This window comes from Podarcis tiliguerta, assembly GCF_965153285.1.
Source record: "Podarcis tiliguerta genome assembly, chromosome: 6".
NCBI lineage: Eukaryota > Metazoa > Chordata > Lepidosauria > Squamata > Lacertidae > Podarcis > Podarcis tiliguerta.
The window spans coordinates 40,466,561-40,484,474 of NC_139539.1; the positions used below are offsets into that span (position 1 = coordinate 40,466,561).

General features: G+C 44.6%; 1 protein-coding gene across 4 annotated transcripts in view; it reads right to left on the reverse strand.

Annotated features, from left to right (window-relative positions):
- The window catches only part of CNTN2 (contactin 2), a 68,540-nt gene that overhangs the window by 26,305 nt on the left and 24,321 nt on the right, over positions 1-17,914 (reverse strand). For all 4 annotated transcript variants that reach the window (XM_083445531.1, XM_083445533.1, XM_083445530.1 and 1 more), the window contains exons 2-7: positions 16,839-16,953; positions 8,696-8,840; positions 6,147-6,322; positions 4,548-4,643; positions 2,097-2,306; positions 968-1,067 (exon numbers count right to left, since the gene is read on the reverse strand). In XM_083445531.1, coding sequence (XP_083301657.1) covers positions 968-1,067; positions 2,097-2,306; positions 4,548-4,643; positions 6,147-6,322; positions 8,696-8,840; positions 16,839-16,893 — 782 coding nt within the window. In that variant the 5' untranslated portion in view covers positions 16,894-16,953. The remainder of the gene's footprint in view (positions 1-967; positions 1,068-2,096; positions 2,307-4,547; positions 4,644-6,146; positions 6,323-8,695; positions 8,841-16,838; positions 16,954-17,914) is intronic.

The window sequence follows — 17,914 nt, forward strand, 5'->3', positions numbered from 1 at the left end:
CACTTCAAGCTTCAACATCAATCCAACAGCAACAAACACTGGAATCCAGTGCAATTCAATTATTTTCCTTTCCTCGTTGTGAGCCTTATGTCTTCCATTTTTTAAACTAGCCAAGCTTTTCTCTTTGACCTGTTAGTAAACTATCATTGTCTCTCACAACCCACACCTTAATTTACAGAAACAAGAGTTATGTTGGCATTCAAGTCTTCTTAAAAATCACATCCTCTTGATGGGGGGGGGATCACTACCGCCTGGTGTGGTCTTTGCACATGCTCAGAGGCACTCTTATTTATTACATCATCCATTTGAAGGCAAATGCATAACATTAAAAACAGATTCTGGCGAGTTCAGGAGCAGCCTATGTGCTATTTTGGTGGGGTGGGCAGTGCTATGGCGCTTTCCTCTTGACACCAGAATCAATACTGCTTACCTGGATGGGACAGGGCCGTCCAGGTGCACTGGCAGCACCTGGTTGGCTCTATCTGTGCACCCATCAGCCCTGACTTCGCTGCTGCCCTGTACCATCCAGGTAAGTGGCAGCATCACCAGTGCTGGGAGGCTGACTCCACATCACCACACCAGCCACTCCTGGGTGGGTCCTAGCTCAAACTAGTCAACATTTACTGTCCAGCACCCAAAAGTCATCTAAAGGATTATTAAATATTTCAGATTATTAAAAGCCTCACTCGCAAACAGGGCAAAAGAGTAAAATAGATGGGGAATAGGGCTTCATCAAATGTTTGCTTGGTTATGTTCCAGATAATGCAGGCTAAGAACGTATGATCCTCAAACTTTCTTCAGGACAGAGTTTCTCTGATATTTAAAACAGCAGCTCTCTTCTTCCTTCCCCTTCTGCATTCTTGCTCCTCAGAACAGAGTCTACAATATTCAATTCATAACTATGTTGGCCTGCAACTTTTCTGCTGTCACCAGCAAGAGGCTAAATGCAATTGACACAAGTACTCACTTCCCAAAGGCAAAACACTCCAAAGCCACCAGCTGCCCGGCCAGAGCATAAGTGTCAGAAGGAAACTTGGCTTTAATGCTGGGAGCAAACGGCCTGGAATCTGTGGGAAGGGGGACAAGAGGTTGAAAGCTTTAAAGCTACCCATGCAGGATGTTGCAAAGCACAGGCCTCCAAAATGATTCATCTTCGAAAAGGTGCACGTTTGAAACCCAAGAAGTTGAGTTCAGCATTTACTTCTTTGTGAACTTGCAGAGCCAGTTTTTACATTACTGGTGTGGCACAGCTGTGGCTGCCACACAGCCATCACCCACACTGCTCTGACGTAGCTTGTGATGGAAGAGGAGAGCGATGAGTAAGGAAATCCTGGTCCACCTCTGTTCCATCTAGCTCAGTGTCATCTACACCAGCATCCCTCAGCCTCGTGCCCTCCAGATGTTTTTGTCAGCAGCTCCCATCACACTTGACCATTGGCTGGATGACTGAGGCAGATGAGAGTAGGAGCCCTACAACATCTGGAGGACACCAGGGTGGGAAAGGCTGAGATAGACTGACAGCCACTGGCTCTCCAGGGTTTTAGACACGAGTCTTTCCCAGCCCAATCTGGAGAGACCAGGGATCAAACTGGAACCTGCTACATGCAAAGCATGTACCACACCACTGAGCTACAGCAGATCCCCCTGAGGTGGCCTTAGGCCAGCCACTCTCTCTTAACCTGTCCCAACCTAATCTGCTATATGGCGATGGTAAGAACGACCTACATCTCCATCCACAAAAAAATTCAGATCACCAAAGCCACTGGTTGGCTCCAAGGAGGAGGATTGAGATTTCAGCACAGACAGCCAGGAAATAAGCACTGAATATCACCCAGCTGCATGGAAGGCTCCCCACTCCCCATGAATGGTACAACAGGGGACCCTCTGTAATCAGAGACCATGGCAGCTTGCAGTCCCAAGTAGGCAAGGAACTGCTCATAAGACACCATACATGGCTGACAGGTATGTTTGGCTTGGTGGGTCTCAGGCTCTGCAGGCCTACTTCAGAAATGCCTCCATCTAGAGTTGGTCCTCCTAGGGCATCTCTCAGAGGGATCAACTGGGCTTCCAACATTGTGGGTCACCAGTGCACTGACCTTCTCTGAGAAGATTGAGCTGAGAAACTTTGCTAAAGACACTCTTCTGAATGGAATCAATCTGGCCAGTGACAAAGCAGGAGTAGTTGCCGAGGTCAGAGGCCTCTGTCTTAGCAATGTAAAGGTTTCCCGTTTTTTGGGAGATGAAACGCCTTCCGTCTGCTGGGATGAAGTTGGGGAATTCGTTCACAAACCAGCGGTATGCAAGTCCTGTGTGCAAAGGGAGAGAGAGGGAGAGGATGAAACACTGGCTCCTCTGTATCAGAGTGACGCTCAGAGGCTGACCTCAGTATGCTATTTCCCAGACTGAGACACAAGCTAAGTCCAGTAGCTATTCATTCGCTATGAACAAAGAAACAAAAGTTAGCATATTTGTTGTTATTCTAGACAGGATGTTCAATGCTCCCACAATGTTCATTTTTAGAGAACTGAACCTGATGCCCTCCAATTTCTTGACAAGAACTTTGGACCTGCTATTGGTTTCTTCCTTTACTACTTCCGATTCCTCATACCACAGATTGTGGGCTAAAGTTCAACAGTCCTGTAGGTCTTAGCCAGGGGTTTCTCAAAGTTTTCCATACCAGAATTCCCTTTCTTCCACCCCCCCATCCCTACAAGAGATCTCTTCTCATTCACATGCTCTTTCCCTTCCTTACATGCACTGCAACCCCCCACCCACCCAGTAATAATCATGCTGTCCCCTGATAATCAAAACGTGTAGGGTGGGAGGTAGGGATGAACTGAAATCACATCCCTGAAATATTCAACTACAGATTCGCCTATACAAAGAGCATTAATGATTCAATTTCTACAATATCAGCTTCTGGCATGAAATCGACAGCACTGATTTTCACTGTTTCCTCGGAGAATTCCAGAATTCACAGCTGCAGAATTTAGTCTGAGATGAAGAGAGCAATTCATGTTTCTTAGAGAACACTTCACATTTCAGCTGCCTGTACATACAAGAAAGCATGGGATGTAATAAACCAAGACCTACTGTGAGTAGACCCACTGAACTGAATGAACCTAAGTTAAACAGATAAATTACTTTCCATGAGTCTACTCTGAGTAGGACTAGCATTTAATACCATCCCATGGCAACTGCTGTTTACACTTGATAAGCAGGTTATTGCTTCGTCCATAAAGACCAGGCACAACTTAGGGCTTATCTACACCTCTCTTTGCCTGCTGCTTTCCCTTGGTGATAACCTGCAGTTTAGCAGGTTATTGGGTTTTCCATGGACTGCCATTTGTTCCAATTTAGCATGAAAGAGGTTTTCCAAGGGACAGAGGCAGGGCAAAAGGAAAACTGCTCGGACCTATATGAACAAAATGGAAAAGTTTGAGCTTTCTTTTCTTCCCCTCCCCCCTTTTCTTTAATTTATTTCAATCTGATATAAGATTACAAAAAAGACTTCTCAAAGACAATGTAATTACAATATAGATTCCAGTATATTATAAATGTTAACCATTAATCAAACAGAGAGACATTTAGATGCAATACATCTCTCCTTTGGGATACAGCCTTGGTAGTTTATCAATTTCTGCTATGCGGAAGTCTGGCTTAAGCATTCTGGTGTAGAAAACAATGGCAGCATGTTTCCAGTATTTTGCAAGGATAATTGTTGCCACAAAATTTAAAAAAAATCAGTGATTTTAACAGCAAAAGGAGGATATGATTACATAAGGTGTGGAGAAAATGGAAAGTTTTCTCCTTTTCTCACAATATTAGAAACTCAGGGCCATCTAATAAAACAGAAAGTTGGAAGATTCAGGACAGTCAGAAGAAAGTACTTCACAGTTGACTATGGAACAAAGGGCTATCAAGGGTTCCCAGCCATAACAGCTATGTTCTGCCTCCATGGTCAAAGGCAGTAATGATTCTGAGTACCAGTTGCCGGAAGCCACGGGATGGTAGAGTGCATTGCTTGCTGGTTTCACACAGCCATCTAGTTGGCCACTGTGAGAGCACAATGCTGGACTAGGTGGAACAGCTGGCCTGATCCAGAAGGATATTCTTAGGTTCGTATGAATTAACTACCAAACAAGGTACACACTTTAAAAGAGCATTAGACAAATTCATGGGTGATAAGTTTATCAACGGCTGCTAGCCCAAATGGCAATGTTCTGCTCCAACGTTTGAGACAACATGCCTCTGAATACCAGATGTTTGGAACTGAAAGTAGAGGCAGCGCTGTTGCACTCATGTCCTGCTTATGGGCTTTCCACGGGCATCTGTTTGACCACTTTGAGAACAGGCTATTGAACTAGATGGGCCTTAGGCTTTATCCAGCAGAGCTCTGATTATGTTCTCATGAAAGGAATGGCTTTGTCCAAATTGCTAAACACAATTGTGTATGGGTTTATACCATTAGCTACCCCTGTCATTTGATGGATTGCTCCCTGAATATGGGTGAGAACCTCATTTCTAGTGCGCTGTCATTGTCTCACCTGGGTAATGGGGAGGTGGGCTGCAAGTAAACATCACCCCCCAGCCCTCTGTAACCCTCACGGGGTCTCGCTCTTCTGTAGAGAATTCCTGCAAAACTAAACACAAGAAATGAGTGGAGGTGATGAAACATGAGCAATGGAAGCCTAACAATCTTACAAATTAGATATTTCTCTGCTCAGAGAGAAATGATGCTAGTTACAGGCAATCATGCTTCCATCATATCAAAAGGAAATTAAATTGAGAGAGTAACGGCAGATGGCATCAGGAACAGCACTCAGAAAATGTGCTGGGAATGAACTAGCTAAATCAATACTATCCCCACTGCAATATCTATCTATCTATCTTTTTCAAACGTATATTCAGCCATTTTGGTCATCAGCAGCTCCTAAAAATGGCTTACAAATTAAAAAAAATACACACACAAAAACCCAAGATTAAAACATGTGAACACCTCAACGGACAAACAATAAAACATCAGAGTAGCTGCACCAATATAAACAAATTAGAAGGACTCAACCCCCTGTTGTATGAAAGGAAATGCTTTTGCTATCTTTCAAAAAGCCCTTGGTAAATCTGTCTGCTAAACCACCCTGGGTAATCAATTTTACAGAGTGAGTGGCACCACCAAAAAGATCCTACCCCTCATATCAGAAGTCTGGGGCATACGTAAAATTCATACAGAATATCATCTGATGACCTATGCAAATAGGAGGAGACAACCCCTGAGGTAACATGGAACTAGGGCTGAAAGGTTAAAAACACAACCCAGTTTTGTCTGGAAAGTAACAGGAAGCCAGAATCAGAAATAAGTTCCTTGGCTGAAGTCACATAACCCTTGTGGTAATAATAATAATAATAATAATAATAATAATAATAATAATAATAATAATATATTTATGCTCCACTCATGTATGCTCCCAACAGAATATTAAAAACATGATAAAACACCAAACATGAAAAACTTCCCTAAAGAGGGTTGCCTTCAGATGTCTTCTAAAAGTCACATAGTTGGTAAAAGTTCCCTTTATAAAACACACTTCAAGAACTTTAACCTGGTTATGCTTGGAGCTCTCACAACACCATCCTTCTCTTGCTCAGTAAAATGTTAGCCAGTTTTAATCCATGCTGGTGTCCAGCATTTGGCCCTCCTGAAATAGCTGTGATATGCATGGGCCACCTCACTCTCCTTAGAGGGGCAACGGTTCAGAACCATTATCCAAGCGCCTGAATTCCCACAGGACGATGAAAGGGACTGGCGTCCTCATTCATGTTCCCTCTTTGTTTTTCCTCCACTGTCCTCATCTAAATGTAGATCCCTTTGGGCAAATAGAAGGGATCATGCAGACCATTTGGGCACCCCGACCGGCTCCCTCAAGTCCCCAGCCTCCCCTATCACCCCATCCCTCTGCTCAGCCTGCTCAATTTATATGGTTTCTGAGGGCCCATATCATCATATCCAATTTCTCGGTGCTTCACTGCCTCCCTGGCTGTGATGCTGCAGGGGAACCATGGGTGGCACATTGCTTGGCTCCCTTCTGTTTTACTCCTCTTCTGCACCGAATTGTCTTCGGAAAATCCACTTGAGAAAATCCACTTACAGCCAAAGCGAATAGAAGCTTCTCTGCTGACTACCGTGCCCACCGAGTTGGATGCCACACACTGGTAGGACCCAGTGTCTTTGGCTTTCACTGGGTTGCTGATCACCAGGTTGCCCCCGTTCAACCTATAACGGGAATCTGGCTCTATTTTGATCTCTGTGCCATTCATCTTCCACCTGCCAAGACAATGGTATTTGGTTGGAGTGGGGAAAGAACAGAGTCATCACAGCTGCACATTAACATTGTCCTGAATAACAACACACACTGGCATTTATGATGTACACAAAAACCCTCAATAGGACCTATTGTAGGACAGTGGCTGAATGGTGGGTGCTGTCTCAGTAGCTACAATGCCAGCCCAGTAATCAGGGGGAGAAATGGCTGCACTTTGTCGAATGCTAAAGAAAATCCAAATCTCAATGATTATTCTAAGAGCCTTTAGGCTGTGTTTTATCTTACCAGGAAGCACATCACTCACCAGGGTTGGCCTCAACATCTCTGAATGGGTTTGTTTGATACTGCTATAAATTATTTAACTTTGCTCTGCAGGCCTTCCTGCTTTCCAGATCTAGTCTTCTGAAAAATGCTCTCTCAGTTTGCCCTATCCTGTTCATGGATGCTTCCAGACATGGACCCTTCAGCAGCACCCAACCATTGCTATTCTGCTTCCAGAGTGGAATAACAATGTTATTCCCAGACTTCTGTAAGGAGCCCCACTTTCCCCAGCCCAAAACATTTGGAAGGGACACTTTGGAAGGGACATTGAGATCATCGTGTATTGGGAAAGGGTTAAAGCAGGCATAGGCAAACTCGGCCCTCCAGATGTTTTGGGACTACAACTCCCATTATCCCTAGCTAACAGAACCAGTGGTTAGGGGATGATGGGAACTGTAGTCCCAAAACATATGGAGGGTTGAGCTTGCCTATGCCTGGGTTAAAGACTCCTTTCCCATTCATTGCACTCTGAGTCATGATTCCAAACCCCAACTACAATTGGGGCGGGAAAGAAAAATAGCTGGCGTAAAGAAAAAAGGACTTAGAAAGGGAAGAGTATGAGTGGATTCATGGAGAGAAGAGACAGACCAGAGAGAAAAATAACTACAGAGAGGGTAGGGAACCTATTTCAGCCTGAGGGCTCAGTTGGCCACCTAGTCCAACCCCCTGCAATGCAGGAATCCTCCCCACAGCTGTCCCCAGGTGGCCTCGAACCACCAACCTTCCAATTAACAGCCAGACGCAGTGATCCATTGCACCACAGATGCACTAACAGAATAATAATAATAATAATAATAATAATAATAATAATAATAATAATAAAAATTTTATTTATATCCCGCCCTCCCCAGCCGAAGCCGGGCTCAGGGCGGCTAACAACAATTAAATAATCAAACAATCAAATAATCAAACATTCTAAAAACATTCCATTATAAAAATTAATTAAAGTCAAATTAATGGCAACCGTTGAGCAAAATTCTGTGCAGGTTGCCAGAGGAGGGAGTCAGGCTGGGACCTGACCAAAGGCCTGGTGGAACAACTCTGTCTTGCAGGCTCTGCGGAAAGATGTCAAGTCCCGCAGGGCCCTAGTCTCTTGTGACAGAGCGTTCCACCAGATTGGAGCTGCAGCCGAGAAAGCCCTGGCTCTAGTTGACAACTTATCTGCAATCTCGGCCTTGTGATGCTTAGTACTAAGATCAGAGATCCCTTTGCCTAATGCTTCAGAGCATATCTCCAATCTAATGATTAGATTTTAATCATGAGAACTTAGTAGATGTGCCAACTGAGCCATTGGTCAAAGCAAGGCGAGTAATGGTAAGTCAGAAAACGACATGGAATGATTGGCAGGTGGGCAGGGCTTATTGGGACAGGCTTGGTTGGCCAGATTGAGGGATGTGGTGGGCCACATTAAGCTTTTGGACCAGAGGTCCCCCACTGATGAGTTAGAGCAGGCTTCCTCAAACTCAGCCCTTCAGATGTTTTTGGCCTACAACTCCCATGATCCCTACCTAGCAGGACCAGTAGGCAGGGATGATGGGAACTGTAGTCTGAAAACATCTGGAGGGCTGAGTTTGAGAAAGCCTGAGTTAGAGCAACCTACCCAGGCCAGAATAGCTGTGCAATAGGCCATTTATGTTTGTTGAATTAAGCAATTATTCCACTGAGCTAAAAGACCCTCAGGTTTTCTGAACTCAAAGGTGGGGAGGAAGCTGAGCAGGGAAATAATGAAACAGAGTTCAAACCAACATACTTAGTCTGCAGTCCTATATTCACTTTCCAGAGAGTCTGCCCCATTGAACTCTGCAGGACTTACTCTTGAGTAAGGGATTGCCCTGTTTAGAATCCCATGGACATCAACTGGAGAGAGTTAGAATGCACTCTTTTCCATTTAATTCAATGGGACATAAAATGCTTGCCTTTGGTCCCTGAGATGAATGGGCAGGACAGCAGGGTATGTGTGAATGCAAAACAGCAACAAACCATTGCCATACACTTGTGTATATCACAGCCATAGGCTTTCCAACAAAAACGTTGCTATGATCACGTAACCTCACCTATAGGTCGCAGGAGGGCTGGCTCGTGCTTGACAAACCAACAGTATTTGCTCCTCTGTTGATCCTTCTGGAAAGATGATGTTGCGTGGTTGTTCTTCAAAGATTGGCCCATAGTTTCTTAGAGTACTCTCTGCTGGCCGCAACACTGCACGAGAAGGTGAAAAAATCTGAAATGCTCAGACTGAGTACAGAACAGAAGCAGTAGGAAACACTTAATCAAAATGACAGCTGCTGCGAACTCTCTAGCTTCAGCATTCCACCAAACAGAAAGAGGTGTTGTGATGCTCAAAACCTTGCAAAACTGTATTTCAGCATCTGCTTTGTATTTCCTATCCTTCAGGATGAGCACAGCAAGCACAGGCCCTTTGCAGTGGTGGCCTCATGTCGACAGAACTCAATCTCAAAGGATGCACATAAGCACTTTCCAAAGAGGCCTCCAATAAGTTTTTATTTTGATCTGCTTTTTGTTAAAGACACTGGGGAAAGTTTTAAATGGATGCTGTCAAATAATGCTAAATTTCAATTTTTTTCCTCTGGATTGCTGAGTTGACCTGGAGGTATTATATACTGCTCTTTAATGCAACATTTCACATGATTTTTTATACATTATGTAGTTGTCATGATGCTGATGATGCTGGTTGCGTATTACCTTAAGAGGGCTTTTGTTTTGAAAGGTGGCATAAAAATTCTGAAATAAAATTAAATACTGAACTTTCCTGAATATTGAACTGACATAGATTAAATCAACCATTTATAGTGATCCTATTTACAATAACCATGTAAAAAATCCAAAAATGCTGGCTGGTTGAGGTTCTTAGTTAGAGTTGCAAGATCTTCTTCCGAAGATGGGACCCATGCCTATTTGCTGAGGCAAGATGCAAGAGCTTGTCTCAGGATGGACCATAGCTCAGTGATAGAACATCTGTTTTGCACGCAGCAAGTCCCAGGTTTAATCCCCGGTATCTCCAGGTAGGGCCAGAAGATATTCCTACCCCAAACTCTGGAGTGCATCTGCTAGAAAGCTGAGATACACCTGAGCTAAATGGACCGATGAATAAGATAGAGCTATGCTCTGACTTGGCACAAGGCACATTCATAAATTCCAGCTGCTGACACAACATTAGACGTGCTTCTGTGCACATCTGAATTTTCAGCTGCTAAGTCAGAAAGAAGCCAGGATTACCCATGACTGAGGTATAGGATGTGAGTTGCCTTTTCATATTATATCTGCCTTCGCTCATGTTAATTCTCCCCACCCACCAGTTTTTAGTAATCAAAATATATCACAAAAAGAAGCTGTTCATCCATCTTTGTTTCAATGTGAACGGTTATGACAGGCATATTGCTGCGTCACAAAGCTTTGCGGCTCCTCAAAATGAAATCTATTTCAGAACCGCCCAGCTTTCAATCATCAGCAAAGCTGTAGTAGCCGGGGTGGGAAACAGAAACTCTGTGCTGCATCCCTGACTCATTGCCATTATCTTGAAAGCGCCTGTTCTGCCACTTGAAACCAATTCCCAGCCCTAGCTAGTCTGTTTCATTATGTGATGAGATTAGAGCTCTATGAAGCCAGTAGGCTGGCGGGAGGCTCCCAAGTGGTTTAGAATGGAGTTAATCACCATCCCACCAGTTAGTCCTCTCCTCCTTTGTTGCTATGGACAGGATGGCATTGTTTCAAACTTGCTGTTCTCACAAGCACCATATTTTATGCAAGAGTGGCTTCCGACTAGGGGAAAGACCAGCAGGAAAAAAGTTCAGGCTCACCAATCCCTTGACTTGGAGATCTCTTATTTTATGTCTGGGCTGTTTCAGTTTATGCATAGGAAAGGGGGGGAGCACACTAACCTAGTTTCAGCAGCTGCCTAGACATTAGCCAATTATACATCGCAGCCACCTCATGCAGCGCTAAGCTAAGCCAGTTATTTTATTATGTGTAGCTAGCAGGGACGGATCCACGTTGGGCCACATCTCCCGTTTTGTTTAAGTGTTCCTTCCAGGCTTTGGGAAGAAAGGAATTTATCCTTATGGTCTTTCTAGAGTTGCTGCTGGGGTCACCACTTCAGAATAAAATAGTGGAAATATTATAAGATACCAGCATAGGAAATGATCTTATACTGAGTTTGATCACCGGATCTATCTAACTTAGCAATGTCAACACTGACTGGCCGTGTCTCTCTACCTGGAGATGCCAGGAACTGAACCTTGGACCTTTGGCACGCAGAGTAGGTGCTCTACTGAGCAGTGTGGCTTCCCTGACATGGACACAGTGGCTAACAGATTCAGCGAGGTCTGGCATACTGCGCCTTGAGAAATACACCCGCAGTTGAAAAACGAAGCAATGATATCTAAAACGAATCTCCTTTCTCCAGGCTGCCCTGCTCCTCACTCATCTATTTCTGTCATTTCTGAAATCTATTCCAGAAGGGGATGCTTCAAATAAACTCACAGGAAAAGGTGGGAGAGGACATTATAGGAGGGTAAATGCCATGTGAATGCAGAACTGCTCCTATGGCAAAACAAGACTGGGAGGGGAGCCCAATTTTAACAAGGTGGAAGTGGAAAACTGCCCCTCAGCTTATCTCCCCACAAGCAGTATTCCCCTCAGCAGAGAGCTAATACTAGAAGTAACTTCAGGAACAGGCCTTAGGGAGCAGTGCCAAATAAAACCTTGTGGGGGCCCTGGGCAGTCAAAATACCAGGGGGGAGGGGGCTTGCTATGATGTAGGTTTCTGAGTCAATGGGGATGTCTCTTCTAAATTCAAATTATTGCAAGATCGAATCAATATCATTTTGTTCCGTTGTTGCGGAGCTCCTAAAAGGCATGGGGTCCATGGGCCAGTCCCTACTCTGCCTATTTGGTAATCCAGCGCTGTTAGGGAGAGGGAAAATGGTGAAACAAGCTGTGGGAAAGAGAGACTTCTCTAATTCTCACCCACACTCCTTTTCTGTGGTTAAAACTGGATCCACCCGCACCCTAGTCTTCCTATATTCTACGTAGAGGTGAAACCTACAGAACTGTCACCATCACGTCAAGTTTAGTCCTAAGTGTATTATTATTATTATTTACATTTGTATACCACCTTTATGCTCACTGGAAGGACAGATCCTGAAGCTGAGACTCCAGTACTTTGGCCACTCATGAGAAGAGAAGATTCCCTGGAAAAGACCCTGATGTTGGGAAAGATGGAGGGCACAAGGAGAAGGGGACGACAGAGGATGAGATGGTTGGACAGTGTTCTCGAAGCCAGCAACATGAGTTTGACCAAACTGCAGGAGGCAGTGGAAGACAGGAGTGCCTGGCGTGCTCTGGTCCATGGGGTCATGAAGAGTCGGACACGACTAAACAACAACAACCACCTTTATATTCCAATGATCTCAAGCTGGTGTACATGGTTCCCCTCCTCCCCTTTTCATCCTCACAACAACCCTGTGAGGTAGGTTAGGCTAAGAGATGGTGACTGGCCCATGGTCGCCCAGTGAGCTTCATGACTGAGTGAGGATTCGAACCTTTGTCTCCCAGGTCACAGTCCAGCATTCTAACCATTACATCACACTGTTGTCAGTTCCACATTCAATGCACATTTAAAGCACATGGCTTTCAACAAAGAGGGACCATAGTTTACCTCTCATAGAGCTACAGTTCCCAGGATTACGTGAGGGAAAGCCATGTGCTTTGTGCATGTCGGTTGTGCTTTAATTGTATGGTGTGGATGTGACCAAACAAAAAGGGGTTTGTTGATTGTAGAGAATACATCTGCAATGTAATGGGCTCCCCACTACCTTTTTTCTGTGGTGGTGGGGGTACTTCGGTAACATCCAAACATCCATGCACCACTTGTGCTGAGAACAAATAACACTGGATTAATTGAAAACAACAAAAAGATAAAACAATAATAGTGACGGAAAGGCCCATTTGCTCCTACTTGAGAGTGGAAAGAGGTATGTTTATCCCGTCTCAGCTGGAAGTGGCTTTGTCCTTGACACTGAGGGGCAGCAGAACAATAAGGATGCAATATTGACTTAAGGAAGATTGTAATCTGCTAATGACATTCCAGTATCTAAAAGCAGATGTACTTAGAGCTCAGAGTCATCTGTGGGGCGGGTGGTAGCCAGGGAGGGGGGGTGTGGAAGGGCAGAAAGGGACAGGATTCACGGAGGGTACTCAAAACGCAATAAATAATTCATGATAATTGCAAGATATTTTGCGTTCAAAAGCCCTGTTTGTTAAACCTCAAGCTCCTGGTTCCAAATATCAGGGGAGTGTGTGTGTGTGTTTTTTTAAAAAAAGAAGATTGCAGAAGCAAAACCTGGCTAATCTCCCATTTAAATTCTGCCCAAACTCTGCCTTCCCTGGCCGTGTCCCCTGTTGCCCTCGTCATATGTCTGTGCAAGGGCCGTGGAGTACAAGCTGTCAGGTATTGATCTTGGAGCATGCAAGAAGATCGGCCAAGTCTGCCCACCTGAGATTTCAAGGTGTCTGGGTGAAACAACAACGTGTGATTCGAAAAGAAGGTGGGTGCCAGTGTGATGGAAGGGCAGCCTGTGTTTGCAAGACCCGCGACAGGTCCTAGGGGAGGAAATGCAGAGGCAACGTAATATAAAATTCTTATGGTCAGTGTGTTGCCTTTTCCAGTTATCACATCTGCTGTGTTGACTGGAGCATGGCTGGAGCAGCCGTGCGTGAGCTACTGGAGGACCACATCATGCCACCAGTGGCAAAGAGAGACAAAGATTGATAGGACAGCCAGTACAAGAGATTGTGAAATCCTGTGCCATTCAGCAGTAGCTTGAGCTGTAGAGCTGTAGAGACTGGGTGAAAAACTGGCAACCCTACCAGCAGCCTGCTTTGGGGGGAAGCAAAGCTGTAGCTCTGAGGAAGCTATATGAAGCTCTCTTCCTCTGAAAGGAAAGGGGCGCCATCATTCATGCAGCAGCTCCATCACACTGATGTCTACTAGTTGGCTCTTTGTGGCTCAGACAGCATTTAGTACTCACAAGCACTATATTTTTGAAATATTGGATTATTCAAACCTGTGTATAGCCTATGAAGTCAGAAATAACAGGAAGAATAAATACAGCTACTGCTCAGACTGGCTTAAAGTTCCAAGACGAACACAAAGCAGTAAATACAGTGCTTAAGATTTATGCACCCTTACAAGGGAGTAAAGGGCCTTACTTCTGAGTAAACTCATTCGGAAGTGTGTTGTAAGATTGCACTCCTAAGAACAGTGACTTGGGAGTAAGCACCATAGAATGCAGTGCAGTTTACCTCTGTGTAAACATACATAGGATTGTGCTGTATGCACCTGTCCTTTTCTGAATTTTGGCATATGAAAAGAGAAGGTAGACATGGCTTATAAGAAAACCAGAACAGATCTAAAGAGAAGCTCTCACAATGATGGTCAAATCTTCAGCCAGTAACACTGTGATGTTTCTGAGGCTTCTTCTTCAGAGCTATTTCTAGACTCCCTTGAACAATTATCTTGCACTTGGTTTACCATAAAATCTTATCACTGCATTACACAAGAGCTTCAGTCCTCCCTAGCCAAAATTTGCCAGTATTGTACAACAAAACAGAGGCGTAAAGGATTTTGTCTAAGGTTTGCAACAATGCTTTTTAAAGCTCTAAACACAGAAGAACAGGCAAGCCTATCAATTTATAGTCACTATCAATTTATAGAACAATTCAGCTCCTATTTCCTCAGCTCTGGCTGTGTGAGAGTTTGAGAGCGGGGAGGCAACTGGAGCTCCTTGTTTCACTGCCCAAGGAAAACCTAGCCAAAATATTGGTTTTCCTTTCTGAAAAGGCAGTCTTAATTTGGGATACCAAGCTCTAGATATTTTCTCAAATCTCAAAGATAAATCTTAAGCCAACACCATTTTGGGATGAAGCCATTTCCGACCGTCTTTCATCCTGGTTCCTTGTTCATGCTCACAGTGAGAAATTTCCACCCATCCAGCCATCGTTATACTGATCTTTTTTGTCATATGTTAACAGCCATTAGGAAATGCTCCTGTAGGGCTTTGTAGATGACTTATTCCTTATGGTCTCTGCTTGAGCACATACAAGAAAGCCCTTCTAAATTCAGCTGGTTAACAGCAAAACCTAGCGTTGCCTTGATGTCGCCAACATATGTGGGTCAGACCAGTTTCCACACAGGCTAATTGCCTCCTGAACTAGGCCAGCCACCTTCCCAAGAGACTCAGGCAACATTAAAAGGTAATTAGATATTTATAAAGGACATCGAAGCAGCCTCTCCCCAAGATGATGAATTAGCTCCAAGTCATTATCTAATTCTCAGCCATCTGAAATGAAAAGCCTTCCCACTGAGAGATCAACCTTTTAAAGTGTAGCCGGAGACATCTAAGAAACAGCAATAGTTTGGATGGAACGGAAAATGGAGATTTGTGCATTAAGGTGAAGGATGGAGAATACAAACAGTAAAGGGAGACTGCCGCAGCAAATGGGTCAATGATAATGGCATAGAACCAGCTCAGTGAGCAAGAAGATGGTCCAGAGATGATGTTCAAATAATGGGGACGTGTTTTGGTTCTGTGTGTACCCCAAATTAAGAGGTGAATCGGTGTGAATCGGGGAAGGTCCCCACATTTCTGGGGCAACAGTGCAGCTCCCAAGGTGCATGAGGGATTTGCTAAGTTTCTGAGTAGCTCTGTGGCCTCGGCTCTCCAAAAATACACGGCTGGTTCCCTGCCTGTAGAAATAAAACCAAGCTTATTGGGGAAATGCCCAGAGCTCAAGAGGGGAGAAAGTGGAGAAGTAATGGTTGGGGAATCTTTTGCTTGATGGACAGGGCTAGCTTTTAATCAGAGTGAATTGTTTTCCCAGGGCACTCCAATCCCAGTGATTTGGAGCAACAATTAAAAACTGCATACCCACCAACATGTCAAGGCCGAAAACTGGGACTTGCATGAGGTTTTAGGGTGATGTACAGACCCCCAAAACAGGGTGTCCCAATTTAATCAGGACAGTTGAGGGGTATGAAACTACATTTGTCTTTCATGTGGATCTATGCCCTCCCTATGCAAGTCAATGGAGATAGCTCAAAGAGCCATCATGAGGGCAGATGCCCAACCCCGGCATTGATTCTTGGGATAACAAGATTCTTGCTTGGGGCATAAAACTTTCCCTATGCATATTTCCTGTCCCGTCCCTCCTGCCCTTCTCCTGTGCAAGACAATGCAAATATATTTCTATATCGCAGGGAGACAAGGTTGTATCCCCCCGCCAACTGGGGAGGATAATGGCAAAAGCCTTGCCCTCAACATTGTTCCTTGGGCAACAGGGTCATAGCTGTCTCTCCCCCCCCCCCGTGTGTGTGTGTGTGTGTGTGTGTGTGTGTGTGTGTGAGAGAGAGAGAGAGAGAGAGAGAGAGAGACTCTCATCCCCAAACAGTAAAGTTTGCCCTTGCAGGAGAAGCAGACATGCTTTGTAGCATGTCTACAAAGGGACGTTTTAAATGCTTGACATTTTACTGTGTCTTTATATTTTTTTGGAAGCTGCCCAGAGTGGGGCAACCCAGGCAGATGGGTGGGGTATAACGACGACAACAACAACAACAATTTTCCCTTGTGGATTGGAACCTGGAGCACAGTTTTAAGCAAAGACAGGATAGAAACAGGTAAGAATTTTTAAAAATACACAGGCAAATTCTGGGGCCCTATCACATACATTGAACATATTGTAAAATGCAACATGCCTTGGTTCACTGGCTTGGTTCCCCTAATTCAGGGGTGGGAACCCAGTGGCTGTCAAATATTGTTGGGCTCCAACTCTCACTATCCCATCGATGATCAGGGATGATGGGAGCTGGACCCTGCGGTATCTGAAGGACTCTCGGCTCCCCACCTCTGCCCTAAGCAGTGCATCTAGCTGTCATTATCCACCTGCAGAATAAATGCAGCAGTCAAATAAACTCCACACTGCAAATATACATAAGCCAAATTACATTTACAAAATATATATGGTCAACGATAGAATTCATGTTAGCAGATAATTTCATGTTCTAAATTTTAGTTGAGAGTATGAACAGGATTGTTACTTCACTGGCTTTAGTCCAGTTAGTCTCCAGGCTCAGCCTAAAGCTGGTCCTGACCTTTGAGCCAAGATGGAGGAAGCTCTTACCTGCAAAAGAGACGACGGCTAATGAAAACAAGACAAGCTCCACAGATGCTCCCATTGTAGGCTTCAGAATGGGTGCTACAGTTCAACAAACGGAACGGAGGAGGCGAGTGCAATTCTGTAAGACATGGATGAGTTTACTTGTAACTGGTGAGCAGGATTCAGCCTCACAGAACAGAACTCAAGCTTCCCATTACCTACAGCCATTTTAACTACTTAATCTTCATATCAAATGCAGTTTGATATCTTTATGGTTTTTAAGTTTCTGTCATATTTGATCCTGAAGAGGTGCACAGTTTTCTTTATACAAGTTTTTCTGGGACCTTTATCTAATTCCTGTGAGTTGAATCTTTTGATGCCAGTTAATTTCTCTGATTCAGTTCTCTTTGCCAACTTCTCTCGTCTTAAACTTCAATAATAAAAAGCCAGCTGCCTCTTCAGTATCTTCTCTAGCTCCTAAGCTGATTTTTTTATATCCAGCATACAAAAAATAATGTCATCTACATGTAGATCCGCCCCGCTGTCTCCACAGACATGGGGACACCAGCACAGGTGCAAACAAACATTGCAGAGCCAACTCCCTCACAAAGGATGGTCTGCTTGCTTGCCCTGTCTTGGGATTGTGGCCACTTGCCACACTAATAGCTGTGCCTGCCCCACTCTTCAAAAGTAAGGTGCAGGGTGTGTGTTGCTTGTTGGACCAACATCTTAGCTTGCTCTTAGCCATTTATCCTCTTATGTCCCTGCTGAACCTTGTAACCTGTAGTTTGCCTTATGTACTGATCTGATTTGAGCATTAAAGCTTTTGGAAGATGTATATAGCTGTTCAGTTCAGTTCTTCATTTGGCAGTATGGCAAGGACCACGGACAGCCCACCCATGAGAAGGACTGAGGCAGCTGCCTCAGGTGGTGAAAACGCATGAGGTGGCACCCATCTGGTCGCCCCGCCACTTCCACCACTGGTAGAGAGGTGGTGCCATTTTCTGGCTTCTCACAAGATCTTGCCAGAACCGACTGGTGCCACTTTGCAGGCACTAGGTAAGGGATGCTTCTGTGGGGATGGCGCAGCAGCGGCACTT